The sequence below is a fragment of the Podarcis erhardii genome (assembly GCF_964252035.2).
Source record: "Podarcis erhardii genome assembly, chromosome: 7".
Classification (NCBI taxonomy): Eukaryota; Metazoa; Chordata; class Lepidosauria; order Squamata; family Lacertidae; genus Podarcis; species Podarcis erhardii.
This window is the reverse complement of record NC_138511.1, coordinates 86,382,973-86,410,585: the sequence shown is the minus strand read 5'-3', so window position 1 is coordinate 86,410,585 and position 27,613 is coordinate 86,382,973. Positions and strand designations below refer to the sequence as shown.

Genomic DNA, 27,613 nt, shown 5'->3' with positions numbered 1-27,613 from the left:
CCGGCGGGAAGGTAAACAGCATTTCCGTGCGCTGCTCTGGTTCGCCAGAAGCGGCTTAGTCATGCTGGCCACATGACCCGGAAGCTGTACGCCGGCTCCCTCGGCCAGTAAAGCGAGATGAGCGCCACAACCCCAGAGTCGACCACAACTGGACCTAATGGTCAGGGGTCCCTTTAAGTATAACCTCTAAGGTGGGTTCGGGATGTCTCTGCTGGCTGGCCTAGCAGCCCTCTTTCCCCCTCCTCAACAATCACACACCCACGTCCCCAGCTGCCAGCGGCGAGCAGGGGTCCCTCAGCCGCCACCCCCCCAGCTCTGGCGCAACTCCCTACTTGTAGTGCAGTCCCAGCTCAGAGAAGATTTCTTTCTGCACGGCCAGGAATTCGTCCAGCAAGGTCTCGCTTTCGAACCCCGTCTCGTTGGCAGTGACCCCAAACATTTCCACCTGGATTGTGGGGAGAGAGTGTATGATTATAGAGATGTCCCTTTTATGAAGAGGCATGTAGTGAGACCATTGATCCCCTGCTGGTGAGGCTCGCTGACCTCCTGGAAAAGCAAAAATTTGACCTTTTCCTGTTAGGCAAAGATCAGAAGACGACCCGAATGGTCGCCAGATTCTGTGTACAGATCTGTAGGTGCAGACGAACTCCCAACTCAAAGTAGTTCGTTAAGAAAATCCCCAAACTCTGTTCTATGAGTGACTCTGGGTCAGCTCCCTGCGGTAGTTTATTGCTGTACATTGTTTTTAAATTTATTGTTGTACATTGTTTTAATTGTTTGTTTTCCTTCTGGGATTGTACCCCCAATTGTGTTTTATAAGCTGGTCTCTGACCGTAATAAATTATCTATCTATCTATCTATCTATCTATCTATCTATCTATCTATCTGATCTGTCCCCCTCCCCAATTAATCCCCACGACAATCCAGAGGTAGGTTAGGCTGAGAGTGACTGATTGGCCCAAGGTCTCACCCACTGAGCTCCGGGGCAAGTGGGGATTTGAACTCGGGTCTCTCCCAGGTCCTAGTTCAGCACTCTAACCACTACACAACACCACCTCTCCACTTTCTGTGCTGAAGCAGCGGAGGGAGCCCAACATAACCCAAACCCTGCAGGAAGCATTCCAAGGCCCCATGTAAACTTTGCGTGCCTCTTACAATGCACCTCTTATGAACGCCAGCTCTGAAGCCCAACATCCCAGCAGGAAAGCTAACATCACCTGGGCCCTCTGGCTTTCTGCTTTTTCAAGGAGAACGGGCTATCTTTGCAGCGCTGAGGACTAGAAACTTGCATTGTTTAAAGCGAAAAGCAAGAGAGCCTTGGGATGAGTCCGATTAACAGATCCCATGCATTTGCTGTGCTTGCGCCGAACTGAACAACACGCTTGATGTGCCATTAGCATCTGTTAAGGTATCAAATTTCTCATTGAGCTCCATCCTGCTCCACCCCACCCCAAAAAATCTCAGGATGCACCAATAATAATAATAATAATAATAATAATAATAATAATAATAATAATAATACTACAGTGGTGCCCCGCAAGACGAATGCCTCGCAAGACGGAAAACCCGCTAGACGAAAGGGTTTTCCGTTTTGGAGGTGCTTCACAAAATTAATTTCCTATGGGCTTGCTTCGCAAGACGAAAATGTCTTGCGAGTTCCTGCGGTTTTTTTTCCCTTTTCCCCTTTTTCCCAAGCCGCTAAGCCGCTTATCAGCTGATCCGCTAAGCCGCTTAACAGCTGATCTGCTAAGCCGCTAATCAGCTGATCCGCTAAGCCGCTTAACAGCTGATCCGCTAAGCCGCGAATAGCGCTAATCCTTTTCGTCTTGCGAGGCACCACTGTAATATTATTTATACCCCGCCCATCTGCCTGGGTTTCCCCAGCCACTCTGGGCAGCTCCCAACCGAATATTAAAAACACAATACAGCTTTAAACATTAAAAACGTCACTGTACAGAGCTGCCTTCACATATCTTTTAAAAGTCAGATAGGTTGTCTTACAACAGTAACCCAGCTATTGTCCATGGTGGGTGGTTCTGATTGGGACTGGCAAGGCAGAAGACAGGGAGCCCAAAGTTAGGTGGAGCCAGAGAGACAATGGCACGTGGAACCCTGGTCTAAGAGGATGGTCTGAAGGTGCCTGGGACCCCCAGCTTGCTGAGGCCTGGGTCAGTGCCATAATAATAATAATAATAATAATAATTATTATTATTATCATTATTATTATTTATACCCCGCCTATCTGGCTAAGTCTCTCCAACCACTCTGGTTGGCTTCCAATCGAGTGTTAAAAACAATACAGCATTAAATATTAAAAACTTCCCTGAACAAGGCTTCCTTCAGATGTCTTTTAAAAATAGGATAGCTGCTTATTTCCTTGACATCTGAAGGGAGGGCGTTCCACAGGGCGGGCGCCACCACCAAGAAGGCCCTCTGCCTGGTTCCCTGTAACCTCACTTCTCGCAGGGAGGGAACTGCCAAAAGGCCCTCGGAGCTGGACCTCAGGCCAAACGATGGGGGTGGAGATGCTACTTCAGGTATACAGGACCAAGGCCTGTGCTGCAGACCTTGTCCCTTCTCCCCACCTCCAACGGCGCCACACCTCGAGCGCACGTCATCCTCACCTTGGTGAACTGGTGCACTCGATACAGTCCCCACGACTCATGGCGAGTTTCTGTTTCCGCCCTGTAGCATGTGCTGACACACACCGTCCTGGCCGAGGCGGAAGAAGAGACAGAAGGGCTGGTGAGGTCAATGGTCAAGAGGAATTGGGCAGAGGAGGGCAGAGGGGTCTGTGGGTGGGTGCACATCGCAATTCCACGGGAGGGCAGAAAACCTTACAAGGATGGAACAAATAGTTGGCTTCCTAATTGGGGGGGGGGCGCGAACCCCTCAACTTTCTTTTAAATGATTCAGATTGTTGTAGTGATCAGGTGGGGTTGCTATGAGGAATTATAGCAAATATAGAGTAAGCCACCTGTGTCAGCAATGAAAGCATTGCATTGACTGGGCTTAAACTATTTTGATATGAAATTCCTTCCAGTAGCACCTTAAAGACCAACTAAGTTAGTTCTAGGTATGAGCTTTCGTGTGCATGCACACTTCTTCAGATACCTGAAGGATGTTAATCTTAGGGCCAGGAAACAGATCTCACCTGAAGGTGCTAATGATCCCTGTCTTCCTGGCTATACTTCTTATCATGTATATTGCTTGGGGTTGCCAAATGCACTCCTTTGTAGTTCTGTTTTGCTTACCCCAGAAATATGTGTGCTTAATTAGTTTGGGTAGTTTAACTTTGTCCCCAAGTGGGGTTTGTTGAAATGCTCAGAAGAAATCTGATTGGTTCTTACGAACTCTGTAAAAAGTTCTTTTGTGAATAAAACGACCTGGGCTGGAGGGTGGAGACCGATTATTATACGCACCCTTCCCAGAGTCTTGCTGGTTCAAGCCTCTGTGTGTATTCTTATTAATCAGAGTTCAATCCTTCCTTTACTTTGGGAACACCTCAGATTGTAGCTTTCTTTTCTTTTTTTTTTGAAAAATGATTTTTATTGAATGATTTTATGTTACAAAAAACAATACAACCATACTGCCACTAAATATAATTAAGAAATAAAAATTACATACATCGATATTTAGTTTGTTATTTGTTATTTACCGTCTTATTTCCTCCCAAACATTGCGTACAACAACACACATATGTGCAGACACCCACACACCCACACCCGCACACAAAATGATGATAATGAAAGTAAATATTTTCCCCCCTTTTATCTTCCAAAATCTTTTCTTCAACTTTGACTTCCTGTCAAGACCCTTTGCATATATTTCAACTTACATTTGAATGTAGACAAAACAATAAACCTTTCTATATAATTTTTCTAATACATTCTGAAAACATAATAAATCCTTAATTGTTATCCACCTCCTTTTAGTTCCTTTATCACTCGAATGCTAGCACATAGTCAAAACTATTACTGTATTTTTGAACATATCTTCTATAACCATCCCATTTCACCGCAAATTTTTGCTTTGAGTTTCCACTGAGTTTACTAGTCAATTGGGCCGTCTCCACCAATTCCTGTAATTTGATTTGCCACTCTGTTATTTTTGGAGCCTCGTGATCTTTCCATAGCTTTCAAGGCTGTGAAGATGTGCAGCCTTAAGACTTCTAAAGCACGCAGCCAGGGAGCAGCTGATGTTTGAAGCAGCCGATTCCCCCTGCAGAAAACCCTATGATGTAAAGGAGAACATCAGAATGAGGCCAATGGCCCATTTAGTCTAGAGTCCTGTTCTCACAGGGGCCGACCAGTTGTTTTCTAATGCCGTAAACAAAAGCTGCGGCCCTCTCTGGAATTGAGGGGGTGGGGTGTATCCAGGCTCAGAGCAGACGCACGGACCCCAAGAATTACTAACGTTAGACTCTAGAATGCCACAGCCCGTATTTCATCATGTGTAACGTTCTGAACGGAACCTGAACCACAGAACCTAGGACTTGCCGATCAGAAGGTCGGCGGTTCGAATCCCTGCTGCTCCCGTTGCTCGGTCCCTGCTCCTGCCAACCTAACAGTTCAAAAGCACACCAGCGCAAGTAGATTAATAGGTACCGCTCCGGCGGGAAGGTAAACGGCGTTTCCGTGCGCTGCTCTGGTTCGCCAGAAGTGGTTTAGTCATGCTGGCCACATGACCTGGAAGCTGTACGCCGGCTCCCTCGGCCAATAAAGCATGATGAGTGCCGCAACCCCAGAGTCGGCCACGACTGGACCTAACGGTCAGGGGTCCCTTTACCTTTAACGTTCTGAACATGTGCGCAGCGGCACCTGAATGCATCCACAAGGTGCGAAGAAAGTTTCTCACCTGACGGGGGTGTCTTTCAGATTCACCGCATGATCCATGAAGTACCCTAGTAGGAAGAGAAGGCGGTGGGAATGGATTTGAGGGAAGAAATTGGGGCACAATTCCTTAACTCCTTTGCCCCGGTTGCTCTCGCCAACCCCGCCTTGCTAACGTACATTTTTCAACCAGGGATGAGGAAGGAACTATCAATAACTTTTCAAAAGAGTTTTGTTTCTACATTTTATGTGCAGCCTGCCTCTCTCTTTCTTTTGGAGATAAGAGCAGAGTTTTGTTAATACAAGTGTTTCCCCACTAGGGCTGGGCGATATCTGGTTTTCAACATCACGATATATCACCAGCTAAACATTGTGATAGACTGAGATATCATGATGTCTGAAAGAAGGATGGAGCTTTGCAACGGCACTGGCTGGCTTCACGGTTTTTCCCACATTGTGATTTTTGCATAGCGCGTACACACACACACACACACACACACACACACACACACCATAATTCACAACATGATTTCGCCAGGTCAAAAACTATAAAGCCAATATCACAATATGGACTTATAACCAGTCTTGGACAGTGTATCGATACATCGCCCAGCCCTACTCCCCACTTTTACACATGACCACGTATACACACAGCTCCAGCAAATAATTAAATAAATTGATTTAATCAATTTTAAAGGCCTGGAAAGAGCAGGAAATCTGCAAAAACGGCACAAAAATAGTTGGAAAACAGCCTTTGCACCAACCTTTGAGGCCTGTGGAGAGTTGGGAGCTTGAGAAAGGAGGTTTGGAGGGAGCAATTGGGATGGAATTTGGCGGATTTTTTTGTTTTTTTAAAGGGTTTTTCAAGAATTTCCGTGGGCTAGAGAGTGTTCCCCGCGGTACGTGATTCACGGTTATGCACAGTACCCGGGAACATAACCCTCGTGTCACAGTGGAGTTAGCTATGGTGTTTCATAGAAGGTGGCTGTTTTACCGACGATTTGTATTTGTTTTGCTGACGATTTGTTAATTATTCTATATAGCTCATGCTGTAATTGGGATGTTCTAGTACATTATTGCTACCGTATTTTTCGTTCTATAAGACACACTTTTTTGGCGGAAATGACTGGCAGAATCCGAGACCAAGGTGAAGAGTTGGTGGAAGAAGATTGGAAAAAAATTAAAGTTTATCTACAGAAACATTGCAAAATTAAGGAATCTTAGAAGGTTGTTGGAATGAAGTAATGTGGTTTTAGCAGAAATGATATAAAGGACTAGGTTAAAATTGATTTTTTAATTGGTGAAAGACGAGAATTACAGCATATTAAGATAAATTACTAGGATAAAAACAAAGCTGGAAAGGATTTGCTGAAACATCTAATTGAACTAGAATACAAAAGAGGGAGCTGTGAGGTCAAGGAAATAAGCAAAGGAAAGAAAGTTATGTAAAGGTTTGATCTGGTTTTTTTTTTGTCAATTGTATTTTTTCTGTTTTTTTCTGTTTCTGTTTTCTGTTTCTTTTTTTTGTCCTTTTATTTTTTTTATCTTTGTAATCTTTAAAATTTGAATAAATACTATTTTAAAAAAAAGAAAAAATATATAAGACACACTTTTGCCCTCCTAAAAATTAAGGGGAAATGTGTGTGCGTCTTATGGAGCAAATGCAGGTGCGAGGCTCTGCTCACCGCTCCCTTTAATGAGCCGCTTGGAGCGTGTGCCTCTTGGGGGCTTCTCCCCGAGGAGGGAGGAGGGCAGCTCTTCTCCCTCCTCGGGGAAAAGCCCCCAAGAGCTGCACACACACTCTGCACTCTCTCTTTAAAGGGAGTGTGGCTCTTGGGGGAGCCCTGCCTGGCTCCGCTTGCCCGGGAGAGGCTGCAGGCGGCTATCCCAGAAGCCAGGGCAGCCAGCAGGATCGCTGCGCTGCAATCCCGCTGGCTGTCCTGGCTTCTGGGATTCAGAATATATTTTTTCTTGTTTTCCACTTCCAAAAACTTGGTGCGTCTTATGGTCTGGTGCATCTTATAGAGCGAAAAATACGGTAATTCTTTTTGCTTGTGATTCGTATGAGTGAAAAGTGTCATGAATAATAAAGGAACAAGCACAGCCAGAAACGATGGGAATTCGAAAACATCTTGGGACATAAAGATGGGGCAGGCCGATGTGGCTTCTCTGGAGCCTAAGGAAGTTCTCTCCCAGGACTCAATATACAGTGGTGCCCCGCAAGACGAATGCCTCGCAAGACGGAAAACTCACTAGACGAAAGAGTTTTCCGTTTTGGAGGTGCTTCGCAAAACAAATTTCTATGGGCTTGCTTCGCAAGACGAAAATGTCTTGCGCGTTCCTGCGGTTCCCCCCCTTTCCCCCCCTTTTTCTAAGCCGCTAATCTGCTTATCCGCCAAGCCGCTAAAAGCCGCTAATAGCGCTAATCCGCTAAGCCGTCAATGGGCTTGTGTCACAAGACGAAAAAACCGCTAGACGAAGAGACTCGCGGAACGGATTAATTTCGTCTTGCGAGGCACCACTGTACCATTCAGTATTCCATTATTGCATCCATCTTAACTTATTTACACTGCTGAATTTATCTTAATGCTGCCAGTGTTTTCAGCTGTACACAATTATTTCCCATATCTTCAGTAAACGTTTTCCAATCTTCTTTAAACTTCTGTTCTTCTTGCGCTCTTATGCTATATGTTAAGTCTGCAAGTTGTGCATATCCTGTCAACTTAAGTTGCCATTCTTCTTTGGTTGGGACCTCGCTCGTTTTCCATTTTGGGACTAATGAAACACGGGCCACAGTAGTAACATACCTAAATAACCTTTTTTGACACCTGGGAATTTCAGTCTGGATTATCCCCAACAGGAAGGACTCTGGGGTTTTGTGGGGAAGTACTTTTAAAGAGGGAGGAGGAATTAAAGAATCTTTTAATGAGGGTGAAAGAGGAGAGCACAAAATATGGTCTGAAGCTCAACATCAAAAAAACTAAGATCATGGCAACTGGTCCCATCACCTCCTGGCAAATAGTAGGGGAAGAAATGGAGGCAGTGAGAGATTTCACTTTCTTGGGCTTCATGATCACTGCAGATGGTTACAGCAGCCACGAAATTAAAAGACGCCTGCTTCTTGGGAGAAAAGCAATGACAAACCTAGACAGCATCTTAAAAAGCAGAGACATCACCTTGCCAACAAAGGTCCGTATAGTTAAAGCCATGGTTTTCCCAGTAGTGATGTATGGAAGTGAGAGCTGGACCATAAAGAAGGCTGATCGCCAAAGGATTTATCCTTTTGAATTCTGGTGCTGGAGGAGACTCTTGAGAGTCCCATGGACTGCAAGAAGATCAAACCTCTCCATTCTGAAGGAAATCAGCCCTGAGTGCTCACTGGAAGGACAGATCGTGAAGCTGAGGCTCCAAGACTTTGGCCACCTCATGAGAAGACTCCCTGGAAAAGATGTTGGGAAAGATGGAGGGCACAAGGAGAAGGGGATGACAGAGGACGAGATGGTGGGACAGTGTTCTCGAAGCTACCAGCATGAGTTTGACCAAACTGCGGGAGGCAGTGGAAGACAGGAGTGCCTGGCGTGCTCTGGTCGGACACGACTAAAGAGTCGGACACGACTAAATGACTAAACAACAACTTTAATTATGGATCATTTCCCAATACTCTTTTACCCTTTTACAAGTCCACAGAGTTTCACCCTTTTGCCATACCTGCAATGCCAACCTCGGACGTGCCTGCCAGGCTCAAGTCTTCAAAGCGAGAAGGGTCTATGTTGTACAGGAGGGAAGAGCTGGCTTCTGGGGGCATGCCGCAACCTTCCTGGGAAGCAAGAGGAGAGAGATGTGACACAGGTGGGTGGGTGGGTGAGTCTACAGGGCTCCCATCAGGTCCAGCCAGCATGCCCAGTGGTCAGAGATGATAGCAGCTGTAATCCAGCAACAACGGGAAGGTGCCAGGTTGAAAGCTGAGGCCTGCTTGCAGCGGGCATCACCTAAAAACACAGCTCAGTGAAAGGTATTTCTTAAGGGAGATGCTCAGAACTTGGTCAGAAAACTAGCTCTAAAATGCTCTGTTCTCAAGAGTGGATACCGAGGGGATATTTTGACATTTCTAATTAGTTGCAGGTCCCTTCTGGACTCTTATTCAGAAGAGGAGTCTCCTCCGTCTCCAGACAAGCAAGAATAAACTATAGATCAATGGTGAATTCTGGACACAGTGGAGACGCCAAAGATTTGGATCACCATCAAAGATGCAGGAGGAAAAGATTAATAATAGGACCAACTAAGGGGAGGATGGAAGTCCAGGAGATTCCTTGGAATCTTGTTTTTTCCCGAACGGCTTAATTGTCTAACAAATCAGCTCCCAAATGCCGCAAACCCAGAAGCGAGCGTTCCGGTTTGTGAACATTTTTCGGAAGCCAAATTCTTCCGCGGCTTCCGATTGAAGGCAGGAAGCTCCCGCAGCTAATCGGAAGCCACACCTTGGTTTTTGAAGGGTTTCAGGAGTTCAACGGACTCCTGGAACGGATTAAGTTTGAGAACTAAGGTACCACACCACTGTATGACTGTAAAATTTTAATCTGAAAAACCAAATAAACGAGAGAGTCAGAGAGAGAGAGAGAAGGAACTACATCCGTTGCTCCGCCCACTTTTGCCTCTGGCACCGCCCACCACTATTGTGTGGCCCTCGGAAGACTGCTCAGAAGGGTATGTGGCCTCCAGGCTAAAAAGGGCCACGTGCCAACCCCCGTCTTCAGAGGGCAACCAGACTCTGGCTTTGTGAGGAACACTGTGTTGAAAACAGCCTCGGTCCAGTATACCTGAAGGAGCGTCTCCACCCCCATCGCTCTGCCTGGACACTGAGGTCCAGCTCTGAGGGCCTTCTGACAGTTCCCTCATTGCGAGAAGTGAGAGCACAGGGAACCAGGCAGAGGGCCTTCTCGGTGGTGGTGCCCGCCCTGTGGAACGCCCTCCCATCAGATGTCAAAGAGGAAAACAACTTCCAGACTTTTGGAAGACATCCGAAGGCAGCCCTGTTCAGGGAAGCTTTTAATGTTTAATAAAGGTGAAGGTAAAGGGACCCCTGACCATTCGGTCCGGTCGTGACCGACTCTGGGGTTACGGCGCTCATCTCGCTCATCTCGGCTCCGAGGGAGCCGTCATACAGCTTCTGGGTCATGTGGGCAACATGACTAAGCCGCTTCTGGTGAACCAGAACAGTGCACGGAAATGCCGTTTACCTTCCCACCAGAGTGGTACCTATTTATCTACTTGCACTTTGATGTGCTTTCGAACTGCTAGGTTGGCAGGAGCAGGGACTGAGCAACGGGAGCTCACCCCGTCGCGAGGATTCGAACCGCCGACCTTCTGATCAGCAAGCCCTAGGCTCAGTGGTTTAACCCACAGCGCCACCTGCGTCTTAATGTTTAATAGGTTACTGTATTTTAGTGTTCTGTTGGAAGCCGCCCAGAGTGGTTGGGGAAACCCAGCGAGATGGGCGGGGTATAAATAATAAATTATTATTATTGTTGTTGTTGTTGTTGTTGTTGTTGTTGTGTGCCACAAGAACCACACACACGGTGGGGGTGCCAGAGAGGATGCTCTGGAAGCTCAGAGGCAGAGCTTCTGCTTTCCATACAGAAGGCTCCAGTAGCATCTCAAGGTAGGGCTGGAAGACACACACACACACACACACACACACACACACACCCCAGCCTGAAATCCTGGAGCATGACTGCCAATCAGTGTAGACTATACTGAACTAGATGGACCAAAGATCTGCCTCCATATGAAGCAGGCTCTAAGGTTACCAGACATCCCCGTTTCCCAGGGAGAGTCCCCGGATTTACAAATCAGTCCCCTGACAAAATGCTATCATTCCTACTGAAGTTGAAAAGTGTCCCCGGATTCACTGGAAAAAAATCTGGTAACCTTACCATGAATATTTTTTTTGGGGGGGGGGTGAAGCTACTTACAAAGACGGCTCCTTTCAGCAGATCTGGAACAGTCATGGGAATAAAGCCCTGTAGGGGGAAAGGAAGAGGATGAAGAGCTGCATGCCTGGTTCTCACATATTCTGTCCTTGAACAGAGGAGTCATGCAAGAGATGTTTGGTCGGAATCTCCTTTGGTTCAAGGCTTACTCTCCGGAGCAGGGATAACAAGCTTGTTCCCTCTTCCATGTGACAGCCCTTGAGATATTTGAAGATGGCTATCCTATGCCCTCTCAGTCTTCTCCAGGCTAAACATACCCAACTCCCTCAACCATTCCTCATCAGGCTTGGTTTCCAGACCCTTGATCATCTCGGTCCAGTATACCTGAAGGAGCGTCTCCACCCCCATCATTCTGCCCGGACGCTGAGATCCAGCTCCGAGGGCCTTCTGGAGGTTCCCTCATTGCGAGAAGCAAAGCTACAGGGAACCAGGCAGAGGGCCTTCTCGGTGGTGGCCCCCGCCCTGTGGAACGCCCTTCCAGCAGATGTCAAAGCGATAAACAACTACCTGACATTCAGAAGACATCTTAAGGCAGCCCTGTTCAGGGAAGTTTTTAACGTGTGATATTTTACTGTATTTTTGCTTTCTATGGAAGCCGCCCAGAGTGGCTGGGGAGGCCCAGCCAGATGGGCGGGGTATAAATAATAAATTATTATTATTATTATTATTATTATTATTATTATTATTATTGGTTGCCCTCCTCTGCGCACCTTCCAGCTTGTCAATATCCCTTCTTAAATTGTGGTGTCCAGAACTGGACAAAGTATTCCAAGTGTGCTCTGACCAAGGCGGAATAGAGTGGTCCTATTACATCCCGTTATCTGGACACAACTTCTGTTGATGCAGCCTAGAATAGCATTCACTTTTTTTTGCAGCTGCATTACACTGCTGACTTATGTTCAGCTTGTGGTCCACCAAAACCCCTAGATCCTTTTCACACGTTCAGCTAGTAAGCCACGTACAGTGGTACCTCGGGTTAAGAACTTAATTCGTTCTGGAGGCCCGTTCTTAACCTGAAACCGTTCGTGCACTGGCTCCCAGTGGAGTACAGGATCAGGTTTAAGGTGCTGGTTTTAACCTTAAAAACCCTATACAGCCTAGGACCCTCGTACCTATGGGACCGCCTCTCCTGGTATGTCCCACAGAGGAACATACGGTCTTCAAATAAAAACATCTTGAAGGTCCCAGGCCACAGGGAGGTTAGGCTGGCCTCAACCAGAGCCAGGGCTTTTTCGGCTGTGGCTCCGATCTGGTGGAACGCTCTGTCACAAGAGACTAGGGCCCTGCGGGACTTGACATCTTTCCGCAGGGCCTGCAAGACAGAGCTGTTCCACCAGGCCTTTGGTCAGGGCACAGCCTGACTCCCTCCTTTGGCAATCTCCGCAGAGCTCTGGCCCAGTGGTTGCCATCAGTTTGATTTGAGTTAATTTTATAATGAATGATTTTGGTATGTTGTACTGTTTTATTGTTGTTAGCTGCCCTGAGCCCGGCTTTGGCTGGGGAGGGCGGGATATAAATAAAATTATTTATTATTATTATTATTATTATTATTATTATTATTATTATTATTACCTGAAGCACCACTTTAGCAAATGGGGCCTCCCGCTGCCACTGCACCATTTCTGTTCTCACCCTGAAGCAAAGTTCTTAACTAGGTAATATTTCTGGGTTAGCGGAGTCTGTAACCTCAAGTGTATGTAACCTGAAGCGTATGTAACCCGAGGTACCACTGTACTGTAAAGGCTGGGAGACCTGGCAGGCTGATTTGCAGTAAGTCCACACCTTTTTTTAAATAAAGCACTAGAACCAATCACTCCGTCGCTTTTGAAGTCCTTCTTTGGCATCCATGCACCCAAGCACCACCCCCACAAGCCCTCCTCTGGCCCAGCAGATCAGGACACTCTGCTCCACAGGGTAAAGGTAAAGGGTAAAGGGACCCCTGACCATTAGGTCCAGTCGTGACCGACCCTGGGATTGTGGCGCTCATCTCGCTTTATTGGCCGAGGGAGCCAGCGTACAGCTTCCGGGTCATGTGGCCAGCATGACTAAGCCGCTTCTGGCGAACCAGAGCAGCGCACGGAAACGCCATTTACCTTCCCACCGAAGCAGTACCTATTTATCTACTTGCACTTTGCTGCACTTTCGAACTGCTAGGTTGGCAGGAGCCGGGACCGAGCAACGGGAGCTCACCCCATCGTGGGGATTCGAACCGCCGACCGTCTGATCGGCAAGCCCCAGGCTCTGTGGTTTAGACCACAGCGCCACCCACATCCGCTCCACAGGGTACCCCCCCCCCCAAAAAAAGACCGTTCGGTACCTTTTTCAGCAGCTTGTCGAAAGTGAACTGCACCAAGGCTTGCTGCAACATTGCTCCAGCCCCACGGAGGTAGAATGACCGGTAGCCCGAGATGTGGGATAGGCGCCTGCGGAACAGAGGGGAGGAAAGAAGAAGGCATTGAGGAGCTTCCCAGGGATGTGGGGCTTGATCTGCTCATGTGGGTCACCTTGCTTGGGGGAAGAAAAAGAAGAAGAGTTTGGATTTGATATCCCGCTTTATCACTACCCGAAGGAGTCTCAAAGCGGCTAACAATCTCCTTTCCCTTCCTTCCCCACAACAAACACTCCATGAGGTGAGTGGGGCTGAGAGACTTCAGAGAAGTGTGACTGGCCCAAGGTCACCCAGCAGCAGCATGTGGAGGAGCGGAGACGCGAACCCAGTTCACCAGATTACGAGACTACCGCTCTTAACCACTACACCACACTGGCTCCTGGGAGGTAAGGCTGGGCTAGCTGGCCTTTTAAGCCAAGAGCTTCAGGAGTCACTAGCTACTCCCAGACTATCACTATTATTTTTTTTCCAATTATTTTTATTCGTTTTCGAAATTTATAACAAACAAATCCACAAACACAAAAACATCAAAAAACAAACGAACATTTATCCAAACTGTAATAATTCCCCTTTTGTTAACATAGTTGGGTGACTTCCTCAATTCCTCCTGGCTGAGTTTCCACATACCGTATTTTTCGCTCTATAAGACGCACCAGACCACAAGACGCACCTAGTTTTTGGAGGAGGAAAACAAGGAAAAAAATATTCTGAATCCCAGAAGCCAGAACAGCAAGAGGGATCGCTGCACAGTGAAAGCAGCAATCCCTCTTGCTGTTCTGGCTTCTGGGATAGCTGCGCAGCCTGCATTCGCTCCATAAGACGCACACACATTTCCCCTTACTTTTTAGGAAGGAAAAAGTGAGTCTTATAGAGCAAAAAATAGAGTAAATCATTGTAACAGTTTTCCAAAACTATTTTCACATAAAATTTACTTGGTCGATTAACATCTTTCTTTCTTTTCATTTTAACTTTTACCATAGTATTCTACGACATCACATATTTAAATCCTAGGCAGAGCCTGATACTTGCAAGTAATTCTATTTTAAGTTATCAGACTGTCACTATTTTGCAGGGAGCCATTCCATCACCAGAAACTTAGGTTTGCGCAAACTGGACATGTCCACCACATGTCCAGAGATCAATGAATTTTGGGAGATGATTCATGAAGAGATTAAAAAATTGATAAAAGTATCATGTATCAAAAAGGCAGAAGCATATTTATTAGGAATCTGGAGTAAGGATATCCCCAAAGACAAAATCAACATCTTTCTGTATGCAACAACAACATTGGTAGAATATTGGTAGCCAGTCATTGGAAAGGAAATTATATCCCAACAAAAGGGGAATGGTTACGTAAACTATGTGAGTACCTGGAGTTAGCAAAACTGAAGGATTTAATAAGGCATAAATCAAAAATTAGAATTCAGAAACAATGGGAATGCTTAAATGAATATTTATACAAGTAGGGCTCAAATATGAAAGTTTGGTTGTGCCTAGACTAACTTTGTGAAGAATATAGAGAACATAAAGATTTGACTGATTATGAAAGAATTTAAGGGAAATGATTGAAGAACAGATGCGAAGGCGAGCAAGATAACTAAGAGATGTGCGGTGAATGCGGTGGAAGCCTTTTATAATATTTTAACTAAGATTCATCTATTGTAATGTCTGAAGCATGATTTTGGGTTAGGGTTATATTATTGGTTATGAAAAGTATTTTCTTTTTTAGTTTGCACTTTGGAAAACATGTATATAGATGTGTTTACAGTGTTATGTAAGGATGCGGGTGGTGCTGTGGGTTAAACCACAGAGCCTAGGACTTGCCGATCAGAAGGTCGGCGGTTCGAATCCCCGCCACGGGGTGAGCTCCCGTTGCTCGGTCCCTGCTCCTGCCAACCTAACAGTTCGAAAGCACGTCAAAGTGCAAGTAGATAAATAGGTACCACTCCGGCAGGAAGGTAAACGGTGTTTCCGTGCGCTGCTCTGGTTCGCCAGAAGCGGCTTAGTCATGCTGGCCACATGACTCGGAAGCTGTACGCCGGCTCCCTCGGCCAAGAAAGCGAGATGAGCGCCGCAACCCCAGAGTCGGCCACGACTGGACCTAATGGTCAGGGGTCCCTTTACCTTTACCTTACAGTGTTATGTATTGGTTTTTGTTTCTTTTTCTTTTCTTGCAAAATTCAATAAAAAATAAAAAATTTAAAAAAAAGAAACTTAGGTTTGCACAAATTGGATTAAAGAGCCCTGTTGCAACAAATGTCTCTTTGGAGCTCTTCCCTGGAGATACTGGGGATTGAACTCTCGGCTTGCAAGGCAGATGCTTGACCCTTGAGCTTTGGTCCTTTCCCTGCCATGTTCCCAATATCCAGCTGCACCAAGGAAAACAACACTCTCCAGGAAACATGTCCCCACGGCCACGTTAAGAGTGCCAATTCCATGACGAACGCATTTAGTCAATGGCAGGCTTCCTTTCGTGACAGGAGAGGCTCTTAGCTTTGGCCCGAGGCTCAGAGGGAGCTTTGTGAAACAGATCACGGGGGTGGGTGGTGGGTGGGAAGCAGCCTGCTACTGGAAAAGGCCCTGGGGCCAAACAGCTCATCTCAAAGGCCACCCATCAAATATTGATCCCTTTGCAGGAAGGAGAAGGGCTTCCAATCAGCTAATGGGTGCCGGCAAATTCTGGAAATATCCACTCAGAGACCAAAGGCTCCCTTTGTCCTGCCTGAATCATATTTAGCACCCTGTCCCTCCATCAGGGCATTAGGCAATTTGTCTTGCTTGCTCACTCGCTCCTCTGCTTGCCTTCGCACAAACGCAATTCCTCCAACGCTTTTTCAGGGAGCTGGTGGCTGCAACAATGGGGCAATTTATTCCAGGCCTCAGAGCCTGTTTACGTGGGGTTGTATCCAGCTAAATTGAAATACCGTATTTTTCGCCCTATAGGGCTCGCCGGCCCATAGGGCACACCTAGTTTTCAGGGGGGGAAATCAAGGGGGAAAAAATGATTCCCCCCCCCCAGCTCTGGGAACAGCGGACAGGCTGCACGCAGCCTGTGCGCTGCTCCAAGACCTTCTCCCTGCTTTTGCGGGAGGTGGGGGAATTCCCCCACCTCCCGCAAAAGCCCACAGGAGGGAGAAGGGACGGACTCGGCCAGTCAGTCCCTTCTCCCTCCTTGGGGAAAAGCCCCCAAGAGCAGTGCGCTCTTTAAGGGCTGTGCGGCTCCTGCGGGCTTTTCGACCCAGATTGTGGGGCTGGCGGTGGGGGGAAGCGCTGCTTTCCCCCACCGCCAGCCTCCAAACCAGGTCGGAGAGTAGCGGGAAGGTGTCGTGCGCCTTCCTGCTGCCCCCCAATCCTCTGGGGCTGGCGATAGGGGGAAGCGCTGCTTTCCCCCAACGCCAACCTCAAAGAGCAGACTCTCCTGGCTTCAGCGAAAGCAATGCGAAGCCTCCAGAGCGCAGGCTTCGGAGGCTTCGCGTTGCTATCACTGAAGCCAAGGAGCCTGCATTCGCTCCATAGGACACACACACATTTCCCCTTCATTTTTGGAGGGGGGAAAGTGCGTCCTACAGGGCGAAAAATACGGTACTTTATTGTCCCTTGTACAACTTGTATGCAGTGAGATTACACGAGCACCCCCCACTCAGCGCTCTTAGTCTTAATTCCCCTTGTTTACTGACGCACACCCACCAAACCCGAAAGTCAGTTGTTATCTTTTAATTCAACAGCCTAACAGCCCATGGACAGAAGCTGTTCTTTACCCTGTTGGTGCGACTAATTCTGCTTCTATATCTTCTGCCTGAGGGCAGGAGATCAAGAAAGTGCCGGCCAGGGTGTGAATCATCCCTGAGAATTTTCCTCACTCTCCTGAGGCAACGTTCTTCCGCTATTTCATCCAGCAGATTCACAGGACAGCCCATAACATCTTGTGCTGTATTCACCACCCTCTGTAGGCACTTCCTATCACATGATGTCAAACCAGCGTACCACACCGTGATGCAGTATGAAAGGACACTTTCTATTGTTGACCAGTAGAAGGAGATCATCAAATGTTGATTGACCTTATTCTTCCGCAATACTCTTGAGGAGATGGAGTCTCTGTTGGGCTTTCTTAACCACCTGGGTTGTATTTATTTTCCAAGTAAGGTCTTCATGGAGATAAACTCCTAGGAATTTAAAGGAAGAGACTCTCTCCACACAGCCCTCCCCGATGTACAGCGGGGCTAGTTCTCCTCTCTTCCTCTGAAAGTCCAACACCATCTCCTTTGTCTTGCTGATATTAAGGTGCAAGTTGTTCCCTAGCAGCATGTAGATATTTTTTATATTTTAAAGAGCCACAGCTCAGTGGCAGGGTGTCTGCCCTGCAAGCAGAAGGTTCCAGGTTTAATCAGGGGCAGACCTTGGTAATATGGCGCCCTGTGCAAGGCCAAAATTTGATACCCAACAACTTTGGGCCATAGCTGTCAACTTACAGATTTGAAAATAAGGGACCAGCAGCCTCGAAAATAAGGGATCAGCAGCCAAAATAAGGGATTTTCAGAGCACAGGTATGTTCAATTTCTGAGCCCCTCCAAGCCAAAGGCAGAAAGCCCAGCCAGCAGCCAGACAAAGCCTCAAGCGGTGGTTCTCACAGAGCAGCAACCCAGCAAAGGGGATGCAGCAGGGAAAACCACCGTCCCCTCTCCGCTGGGAAGCGCTGAGCAAAGGCGAGTCCCCAGGCAACGCGGCCGATTGGATCGGCACAAGGCATGCAAGCTCCACCCCCCGGTCGTTCTTAGACTCCTTATTGGGTGAGCAACGCAGCCAAGCAACACAGTTGGAGCCTCCCTCCTCCCTGGCCGGCAGAGAGGGAGGGAGGGAGGGAGGGAGGGAGGGGAGCTGCTTCCTTTGAAACCTGGGAAATTTAAGGGACATCATCAATAAGGGACAGCAGCGGGACACCGTGCTGGGATAAGGGACTTTCCTGCCAAATAAGGGACGGTTGACAGCTATGCTTTGGGCACATTACTGGGATTCCAGTGTGTGCGCACGCACACTTTAGAAATTTCGCTCAACACACACAAACAGAGAGAGAAGGGTGAACAATATGGTAGATGGCAGGGCTCTCGGAGGAGGAATTTATATAATTGAGGAACATATGATTTGCGTATGTGTTTACAAATTACAGGGCAACTCTGAAACTGTCATTTCCCCTTTACATTGCAAGTCAGTCACTTCTGGGTCAGCACTGTCAGAATAGACAGGAAGCAGGCCTAGGATCCCCGTACCTATGGGACCGCCTCTCCTGGTATGCCCCACGGAGGACCTTAAGGTCCACAAATGACAACACCTTGGAGGTCCAGAGCCTCAAGGTTGTTAGATTGGTCTCAACCAGGGCCAGGGCCTTTTCAGCACTGGCCCCGACATGGTGGAACGCTCTGTCACAAGAGACTAGGGCCCTGCGGGACTTGACATCTTTCCTCAGGGCTTGCAAGACGGAGCTGTTCTGCCTGGCCTTTGGTTTGGACTCAGTCTGACCCTTACGTTTCCCTCCCCTTATGGTCTTGATTTATCAGCTACAGTGGTGCCCCGCAAGACGAACACCTCGCAAGACGGAAAACCCGCTAGACGAAAGGGTTTTCCGCTTTGGAGGCGCTTCGCAAAACAAATTTCCCTATGGGCTTGCTTTGCAAGACGAAAATGTCTTGCGAGTTCCTGCGGGTTTTTTCCCCTCCCCCCCCCCCTTTTCTAAGCAGCTAACCCGCTTATCAGCTGATCCGCTAAGCTGATAAGCCGCTAAAAGCCGCTAAACCGCTAATAGCGCTAATCCGCTAAACTGTCAATGGGCTTGCTTCGCAAGATGAAAAAACCGCTATATGAAGAGACTCACGGAACGGATTAATTTCGTCTTGCGAGGCACCACTGTACTTTAAAATGAGGCTGCATTTTAAACTGCATTTTAACCTGTGTTTTAAATTGCCCCCCCCTTTCCCCCCTATTATGTTTTTACTGTGATTTTATTGGTGTTAGCCGCCCTGAGCCCGGCTCTGGCTGGGGAGGGTGGGGTATGAATACAATTTTTTATGATGATTAAGCAGATCTCCGAGGCGACAGATTAGAGACATTTCCAGTTCTACCTTTCCCAGATGCCACTGGGATTGAACCTGACACCTTCTGCATGCTAGGCAGATCCTCTACCGTTAAGCCATGAACTTCTCCCTAGGAAGAGGCAGCTGCCTAGAGAATATTAGTGGCACTGACTAAGGGAAGAAGGGGGAAACTTAATTTTTCCAGACTCTATTGAAAGTACCATATTTTTCACTCTATAGGATGCACTTTTTCACCTCCAAAAATTGAGGGAAAATGTGTGTGCGTCCTATGGAGCGAATGCAGGCTCCTTGGCTTCAGCGATAGCAACGCTAAGCCTCCGAAGCACAGAGGGAGCGCTCCGACCCCTCTCTCTCTCCAGGCTTCAGGGATAGCCGTGCACAGCCCCTCCAGCAGGGAGAGGCTGTACAGTGGTGCCCCGCAAGACGAATGCCTCGCAAGACGAAAAACCCGCTAGACGAAAGGGTTTTCCGTTTTGGAGGTGCTTCGCAAAACAAATTTCCCTATGGGCTTGCTTCGCAAGACGAAATGTCTTGCGAGTTCCCCCCCTTTTCCCCCCTTTTCCTAAGCCACTAAGCCGCTTATCAGCTGATCCGCCGCTAAGCCGCTTATCAGCTGATCCGCTGATAAGCCGCTTATCAGCTTATCGGCTAAAAGCCGCTAAACTGCTAATAGCGCTAATCCGCTAAGCTGTCAATGGGCTTGCTTCGCAAGACAAAAAAACCGCTATATGAAGAGCCTCACGGAACGGATTAATTTCGTCTTGCGAGGCACCACTGTATGTGGTTATGGCTTCTTTAGCCCTGCGCAGCTTCTCCCGGCACGGAGAGGTTGCGCGGGCCTAAAGAGGAAGCCAAAACAGCGAGCGGGATGGATCCCGCTGGCTGCCTTGGCTTGTGCCTTAGCCGCACGCAACCCCTCCGGCAGGGAGAGGCTGCTCGGGGCTACGGCTTCTTTAGCCCCGCACAGCCTCTCCCGGCTGGAGAGGTTGCGCACAGCTAAAGAGAAAGCCAAGACAGCACTGTCTTGGCTTGTGGCATAGCTGCGTGCAACCCCTCAGGAAGGGAGGGGTTGTGCACAGCCTGTACGCTGCTCTTTGGGGCTGGTGGGGGGGAGAATAAGATTTTCCCCCTTGATTTCCACCCCCCCTTAAAACTAGGTGCGCCCTATGTTCCGGTGCGCCCTATGGAGTGAAAAATACGGTAAATGGCACTCTCTCATTCTCTACCAGCAAGTGGAGCTGTTGCTTCATTTCTCTGTGCTTGAAAGGGATTCAGGACTGTCTCCTTTTTCCCCAAATGGTCCCTTTTAAGCAGAAAGCCTTGCATGGGAAGGGACGAGACCGCCAATTTCTCATACACACCTTTGCCTTATGATATCCAGGTCTTCCCCAATTTCCAGGTGCCCTTTCGCCTTGAAGTCAAATGCTGTTTAAAAAAAGAAAAGAAAAACACAGGGGGATATGAAGATTAAACCAGGAATAAGGAAGAATTTAACAGATCCAGGTATTTTTTAAAAAGGCAACGCAAGCGCTGCCTGGAAAGAACCAAGTAACCCCCCCTAGTGGTGATGAAAGGAATTTTTTCTCACCTGGCTTTTCACCAACAACCTCCAATACCCGTGCTTGGCTCTCATCTCCAATTGGCTGGGGAAAGGAAGAGGTCAGAGGTTAAAGGCATGGAAGCGTCAGAGGAATTTCTGCTCCCTATTATTTACTTATTATCCATTTTCTAGCTGACGTTTTCCTCCTAGGAGCACAAGGTGGTGCCCAGAGCTCCTTTCCTCCCTGTTTTATTCTCACACAACAACCCTGTGAGGTAGGTTAGGTTCCTAAGGTTTTTTCCCTCCCCAGAGAGCTTCATGGCCTAGGTAAGGATTTGAACCCCGGTCTCCCTGGTGCTGTGGGACGCGGGTGGCGCTGTGGGTTAAACCACCGAGCCTAGGACTTGCCAATCAGAAGGTCGGCAGTTCGAATCCCCGCGACGGGGTGAGCTCCCGTTGCTCGGTCCTTGCTCCTGCCCACGTAGCAGCTCGAGAGCACCTCAAAGTGCCAGTAGAAAAATAGGCATCACTCCGGCAGGAAGGTAAAGGGGGGTTTCCGTGCGCTGCTCTGGTTCGCCAGAAGCAGCTTAGTCATGCTGGCCACATGACCTGGAAGCTGTACGCCGGCTCCCTCGGCCAATAAAGCGAGATGAAGAAGAAGAAGAGGAGTTTGGATTTGATATCCTGCTTTATCACTACCCGAAGGAGTCTCAAAGCGGCTAACATTCTCCTTTCCCTTCCTCCCCCACAACAAACACTCTGTGAGATGAGCACCACAACCCCAGAGTCGGCCACGACTGGACCTAATGGTCAGGGGTCCCTTTCCCTTTCCTTTTTCCCTCCCAGGTCCTAGTCTGACTCTAACCGTTACACCACACTAGCTCTGAGGAGCTAACCACCAGGGTATTTTACATGGAACGGTTACTGGTTTCAGGCAAAGGAGCTTGAAGGGGCCATCAGTTGGTTAGAGCCTGGTGCTGATAATGCCAAGGTTGCTGGTTTGATCCCCATAAGGGACAGCTGCGTATTCCTGCATGGAAGAGGGGAGTTGGACTAGATGACCCCCAGGGTCCCTTCCAACTCTATAATTCTATGCTTCTATGAAGCTTCCATGGGCAGGGGTATGTCAAAAGGCTTGGTGCCCATGCCCCCACATCCCTCTATTCCTGCACACGTATTGCCACGACCACAGTATACCTGAAGGAGCGTCTCTACCCCCATCGTTCTGCCTGGACACTGAGGTCCAGCGCCGAGGGCCTTCTGGCGGTTCCCTCCCTGCGAGAAGCCAAGTTACAGGGAACCAGGCAGAGGGTCTTCTCGGTAGTGGCACCCTCCCTGTGGAACGCCCTCCCACCAGATGTCAAAGAGAACAACAACTACCAGACTTTTAGAAGACCTGAAGGCAGCCCTGTTCAGGGAAGCTTTTAATGTTTGACGCATTACTGTATTTTAATATTTTGTTGAAAGCCACCCAGAGTGGCTGGGGAAGCCCAGCCAGATGGGCAGGGTATAAATAATAAATAATAATAATAATAATAATAATAATAATAATAATAATAATAATTACTACTATTATTATTACTACTACTACCACAGTGGTGCCTCGCAAGACGAAATTAATCCGTTCCACGAGTCTCTTCATCTTGCGGTTTTTTCGTCTTGCGAAGCACGGCTATTAGCGGCTTAGTGGCTATTAGCGGCTTAGCGGCTTTAAGAAAAAGGAAACAAACTCGCAAGATGTTTCGTCTTGCGAAGCAAGCCTATAGAGAAATTTATCTTGCGGAACGACTCAAAAAACGGAAAACTCTTTCGTCTTGCCCGTTTTTCGTGTTGCGAGGCATTCGTCTTGCGAGGTACCACTGTACTACTATTATTCAGTTTACCGTTGCTGGGTGCCACACCACCCGCTCTTCATTTATTTTATTTTATTGAATTTATTGAATTCATATACAACTCTATAGCCATGGGTCTCAGGGCAGTTCACAGAATAAAATCCAGATATCAAACCACAAAATACGTAATAAAAATAAAAACAACAACCCAGTGGCCGCCTCCCCCCAAAAACCACATTTTAAAAAGGCATAGGATGCAAATCAGATCAACCACAGGCCTGCATAGAAAGGAATGTTTTTGCCTGGTGCCTAAAAGTGTATAATGGAGAGAGCATTCCACAGATGGGGAGCCACTGCAGAGAAGGCCCCGTTCTCGTGCTGCCACCCTCTGGAGCTCTCGGCTATGGGGCACACGAAGGAGGAGGAGACACATGCTCTTCCCCCAGGGAATATTCTCCTGCAGCTCCTTGTTGGAGTACTGGGTGGGCATAGCCTGAAGCCCCACACATTTAGCCAGCTGGAGGTCTCAAGCTCCTTCCCAGCACCTCCTCTCGACTGGGCACTGGCCAGTCACTCAGCCACAACTATCAGGTGAAAGGTGACTAGGGAAACTCACAAAGGTGCGAACTGTTCTGTGTGCACCCCCACCCACAAGCAAGGGAAGGAATGGAGTAAAATGTTACTGCATTATCCAAGCATCCCCCTTCTTTTTATCTGCAGAAGAACCCTTGGCTGCATATATCCTTGACCCGGGAAGTCTTCTCAGCTGGAGAGCACTGCAGGGCCTTCTTGGCAGTGGCCCCCAGTCATGCTCAATTTGAGTCCCCGAGTGTTCTAGGTTGCTCCTCTCGCATCAGACTCTTTTACCACATCTGGATGGGTCCTGTTGGGCAGCCTGAGGGCGCGCAGGTAGTATTTCTCATCCAGCTCCAGCTCCTGCTGGCGCAAAGCATTGAGACGAAGGCGGAGCTCCCTTCCCTGCTTCCGCAACGCATTGTAGGCAGGGTGCTGAAAGGGAAGGAGAGGAGGAGAAGGATGCTGTCAGACCCAAGCAGGGAGGGAATAAGAAGCAGGGCATTTATTGCTATTTGGATCCCAGTTCCGGTCTTTCAACAGCAATGAGAAAAGGAAGGAAATACATGTTAACAGGGAACTCCCTCAAGAGAATTTGGCATGATTCTTCAAGAGGCTTTGATTTTAGTGATTCTAAAAAGCTTCCAGGCCAACCGGACAGGAAAAGCCCTTTGCTTCATTTCCACGTGGGCAAAAGAGGTTCCAAATGCAGTTCCAAACACAAGTGATAATAATAAATTTTATTTATACCCCGCCCTCCCCAGCCAAGACCGGGCTCAAGGTGGCTAACACCAGGTATAAAAACAATTGATTAAAATACAACATTAAAATGCAGCCTCATTTCAGTAGAAACTCAAATCAAAAACTTTTTGGGGATGAAAACGTCAAATCTTCACCAAGGCCAACTATCCAGACTGGTCCTACGTGGGCCAGAAAAAAGCCAGGGAAGTCCCCAAATAGGAGTTCCATCACAGAAGGAGAAAGGAAAAAGGAAAGAGGGGGAGGGGATCAGGTTGATTCCAAGCCAAAGGCCAGGTGGAACAACTCTGTCTTACAGGCCCTGCGGAAAGAAATCAGATCCCACAGGGCCCTGGTCTCATGAAACAGAGCATTCCACCAGGCCGGAGCCAGTGTTGAAAAGGCCCTGCCTCTGGTTGAGCCTAATCTGGCTTCCTTAGGGCCCGGGACCTCTAGGGTGTTGCTATTTATGGACCTTGAGGTCCTCTGCAGGGCATACTGGGAGAGGCGGTCCCATAGGTGGAAGGGTCCTAGCCCGTGAAGTGGTCCCAAACACAGACTTCAAGCCTACGAAAGAGTTCTCAGATTTGGCTAACATGTCACAACAGTTCTGCTCCAATTTAGAGTTCAGAAGTTGTACGCTTCTATTTAAGATTGGTGCACACAGTTGCTTTGTTGGTTTGCTTCCTGCTCAAGTTTGAGAGGTGAGAAAAAGGCGCTACAAAATGGGGGGAAACAGAGTTTGAAGCCAACATTGGAAGCAAGATTGGGGCTTGCTTAAATTCCATCAAAGCTGTCTGTGCATGAATTTTGCCATGCCTTGGGGGGTTTATATTATTTACTGGAAAATGGAATTGCTCAACTGGTATTCAGGGCATACTGTCTCTGGCCGTGGAAATGAAACACAGCCGCCATGGGTAGGAAACAATAAATGGCTTGGAAGCTTGGCCACTGTTTACACCAGTGCAGTCCTTTCTCTTGCACCGTTGTTAGCTCCCCAAAAAAGGAAAGTAAAATTCTCAAATACTAGAAGGAATATGGCACAGACCTGACAAGATTATACGAGCCAAAGGTTTGGGAGAGAGTTGTCAAATCTGTAGGCAAAGAAATGCCAGAAGTGATTCTTCTCCCTTTGCCATACCAGAAAGCACTCGCTCTCTGTTTTAAAGCTACAGATGTTAAAGTAGCAGGAAAGGATAAAGAACTTTCTTACCGACTGAAAAGTACTTCTGTCTTGGGTTTTCTGGAAAGGGAAGATGAAAGAGCGAGTTAGAATTATTCTCAAGATAGGTAAAGGTAAAGGGACCCCTGACCATTAGGTCCAGTCGTGACCGACTCTGGGGTTGCGGCACTCATCTCGCTTTATAGGCGGAGGGAGCCGGCGTACAGCTTCCGGGTCATGTGGCCAGCATGACTAAGCCACTTCTGGCAAACCAGAGCAGCGCACGGAAACGCCGTTTACCTTCCCGCCAGAGCGGTACCTATTTATCTACTTGCACTTTGACGTGCTTTCGAACTGCTAGGTTGGCAGGAGATTCTCAAGATACATATACACATATTCTCTCTCTCTCTCTCCCCGCCCCCAAATTTCTGGCTGTAACACAACAACAAGAAAGGAAACACAAAACCAGAATTTGTGGTAGGCAGCCCTGAGCATCCGGCTTTTCCTTCCTCCTCTTTTATTTATTGAAACATATCTTCTACAGTGGTTCTGAGTTGTTCCATAGGTAAAGGGACCCCTGACCATTAAGTCCAGTCATGACCGACTCTGGGGTTGTGGCGCTCATCTCACTCTATAGGCCGAGGGAGCTGGCGTACTGCTTCCGGGTCATGTGGCCAGCATGACTAAGCCGCTTCTGGCGAACCAGAGCAGCGCACGGAAACGCCGTTTACCTTCCCGCCGGAGCTGTACCTATTTATCTACTTTGACGTGCTTTCGAACTGCAAGGTTGGCAGGAGCAGGGACCGAGGAACAGGAGCTCACCCCGTCGCGGGGATTCGAACTGCTGACCTTCTGATCAGCAAGCCCTAGGCTCTGTGGTTCAGACCACAGCACCACCCGCGTCCTTTTTAGTTGCTCCATAATAGTTGCTATAATGTGGACTCACCACAATATTCCCCACTTCTTCAGCCACCTTCTCTTTCTCAGCTTCAAGTACTGCAATTTCTTCTTGCACCTCGACTAATCTCTGCCAAGTGGCAACCTAGTAGGCATCAGGAAAAAAGAAGAAAAATATGATACAGCCTAACAGCAGTTTAATAAGATTATTCAAAAACAGATCATATGCACAGAAGAAGGTAGTACTGGAAGTGGAGAGTGAAAAACAATGGAAAGAAAATGTATGGAGCTTCAGTTACGTTAAGTTGCTAATGCAAGAACCTGGAAACAGTTCCCTTGACACCCAGATGCTTGAGAGCCATAGAACCGTTACCTTTTACCCTGGCATGGCTTCACAGCCTTTATTTAGACACTCATGACCAGGCTGTTACTAATCTTGACAGCCAGGTGGAACCTGAAACTTAATAATAATAATATCTTTAATATGGTCAATGACCAGAAAGCAATTTATAAAAGAAATAAGACATTATAAGCAGTATTATGCTACAAAAAACAGTGGAAATATGGCCAATTCACAGAGTTGGTGCTTATATTTATGACCAGGTTTCGTCTGTTAAGGTCTTGAGAATTAAATTCAAATGTTGCTACTGTTTGTTATCGTTCCTTTGGTGTTTACAATTTGAACTCCGTTGCTGACATCATTGCTCGTCTTATTCTTGTTGCAATGTAACAGTACTTTGCCACAGGAACTTGAAACTTGAATGAATCATTTTTAAAGCCAGGGCAAAGCGGCTTGCATACACAATGTTAGCCACCTAAGAGGGCGGCTATAATAATAATAATAATAATAATAATAATAATATTTTTTTATTTATACCCCGCCCTCCCCGGCCAGAGCCGGGCTCAGGGCGGCTAACATCAATAAAATTTCAGTAATAAACGCTAGCTGGTGAAGACGGGGTTAAACTCCTGGCGCTTAAAGCACCTTCTGGGGCTAAGCCCTCAGGAGAGCGGGAGCAACAGCTCTTGCGCGCCCAGCCGAGCCCACCCACGGCCCGCGCTTACAATCTCGCGCAGGTCCCGCGGCCCGAGGGGCCCCTTGCGCGTCTCCAGCTCCCGCTCGGCCTCGCCCAGCTGCGCGCTCAGCGCCTCCAAGTTCAGCCGAGGGCGCGCCGTCCAGCCGCCCCGCGCGTGCTCGTACAGCCGGCTTCTCCCAGCGGCTGCCTCCGCCGGGTGGCCGCTCCGCGTCCTCGAGAACAGCAGCGGAAGCCCCCGGCGCATAAACCGCGGGCGCAACCTCAGGCCCCGGCACAGCCTCATGGGCGCCGCCATGATGGTCGGTCATGTGACACGGGATCGCCGGCCAATGACAGAGCGCCTCCGTCGCCGGCGGACCAATCAGAGGCGCAGCTAGGCCCGCCCAAGCTCGATTTGGTTGCCATGGGGAAGGTTAGGTTTCCCCTTTAAGGCAGGATTATAGAATGATAGAATATTAAGATAGATAGATAGATAATACTTTATTCGGCTATAAGCCCACAAGGTAAAATAAATCAACAAATAAAATAGCATTTTAC

At 48.0% G+C, this 27,613-nt stretch overlaps 1 protein-coding gene and 1 long non-coding RNA gene across 2 annotated transcripts in view; one reads left to right on the top strand and one right to left on the bottom strand.

Moving 5' to 3' along the window:
- SARS2 (seryl-tRNA synthetase 2, mitochondrial) overlaps positions 1–27,388 on the bottom strand; it is a 34,321-nt gene extending 6,933 nt beyond the window's left edge. Inside the window, exons 1-12 of the mRNA XM_081869173.1 lie at positions 27,105–27,388; positions 26,089–26,184; positions 25,194–25,223; positions 23,537–23,677; positions 20,886–20,940; positions 20,659–20,722; positions 13,140–13,245; positions 10,805–10,852; positions 8,541–8,649; positions 4,858–4,903; positions 2,625–2,712; positions 333–445 (exon numbers count right to left, since the gene is read on the bottom strand). Coding sequence (XP_081725299.1) covers positions 333–445; positions 2,625–2,712; positions 4,858–4,903; positions 8,541–8,649; positions 10,805–10,852; positions 13,140–13,245; positions 20,659–20,722; positions 20,886–20,940; positions 23,537–23,677; positions 25,194–25,223; positions 26,089–26,184; positions 27,105–27,371 — 1,163 coding nt within the window. The 5' untranslated portion in view covers positions 27,372–27,388. The remainder of the gene's footprint in view (positions 1–332; positions 446–2,624; positions 2,713–4,857; positions 4,904–8,540; positions 8,650–10,804; positions 10,853–13,139; positions 13,246–20,658; positions 20,723–20,885; positions 20,941–23,536; positions 23,678–25,193; positions 25,224–26,088; positions 26,185–27,104) is intronic.
- LOC309346296 lies at positions 894–1,436 on the top strand. The gene is made up of 2 exons (XR_014158577.1): positions 894–1,018; positions 1,118–1,436. It is a non-coding gene; the product is annotated as an uncharacterized lncRNA (long non-coding RNA).
- Positions 27,389–27,613: the final 225 nt, after the last annotated feature.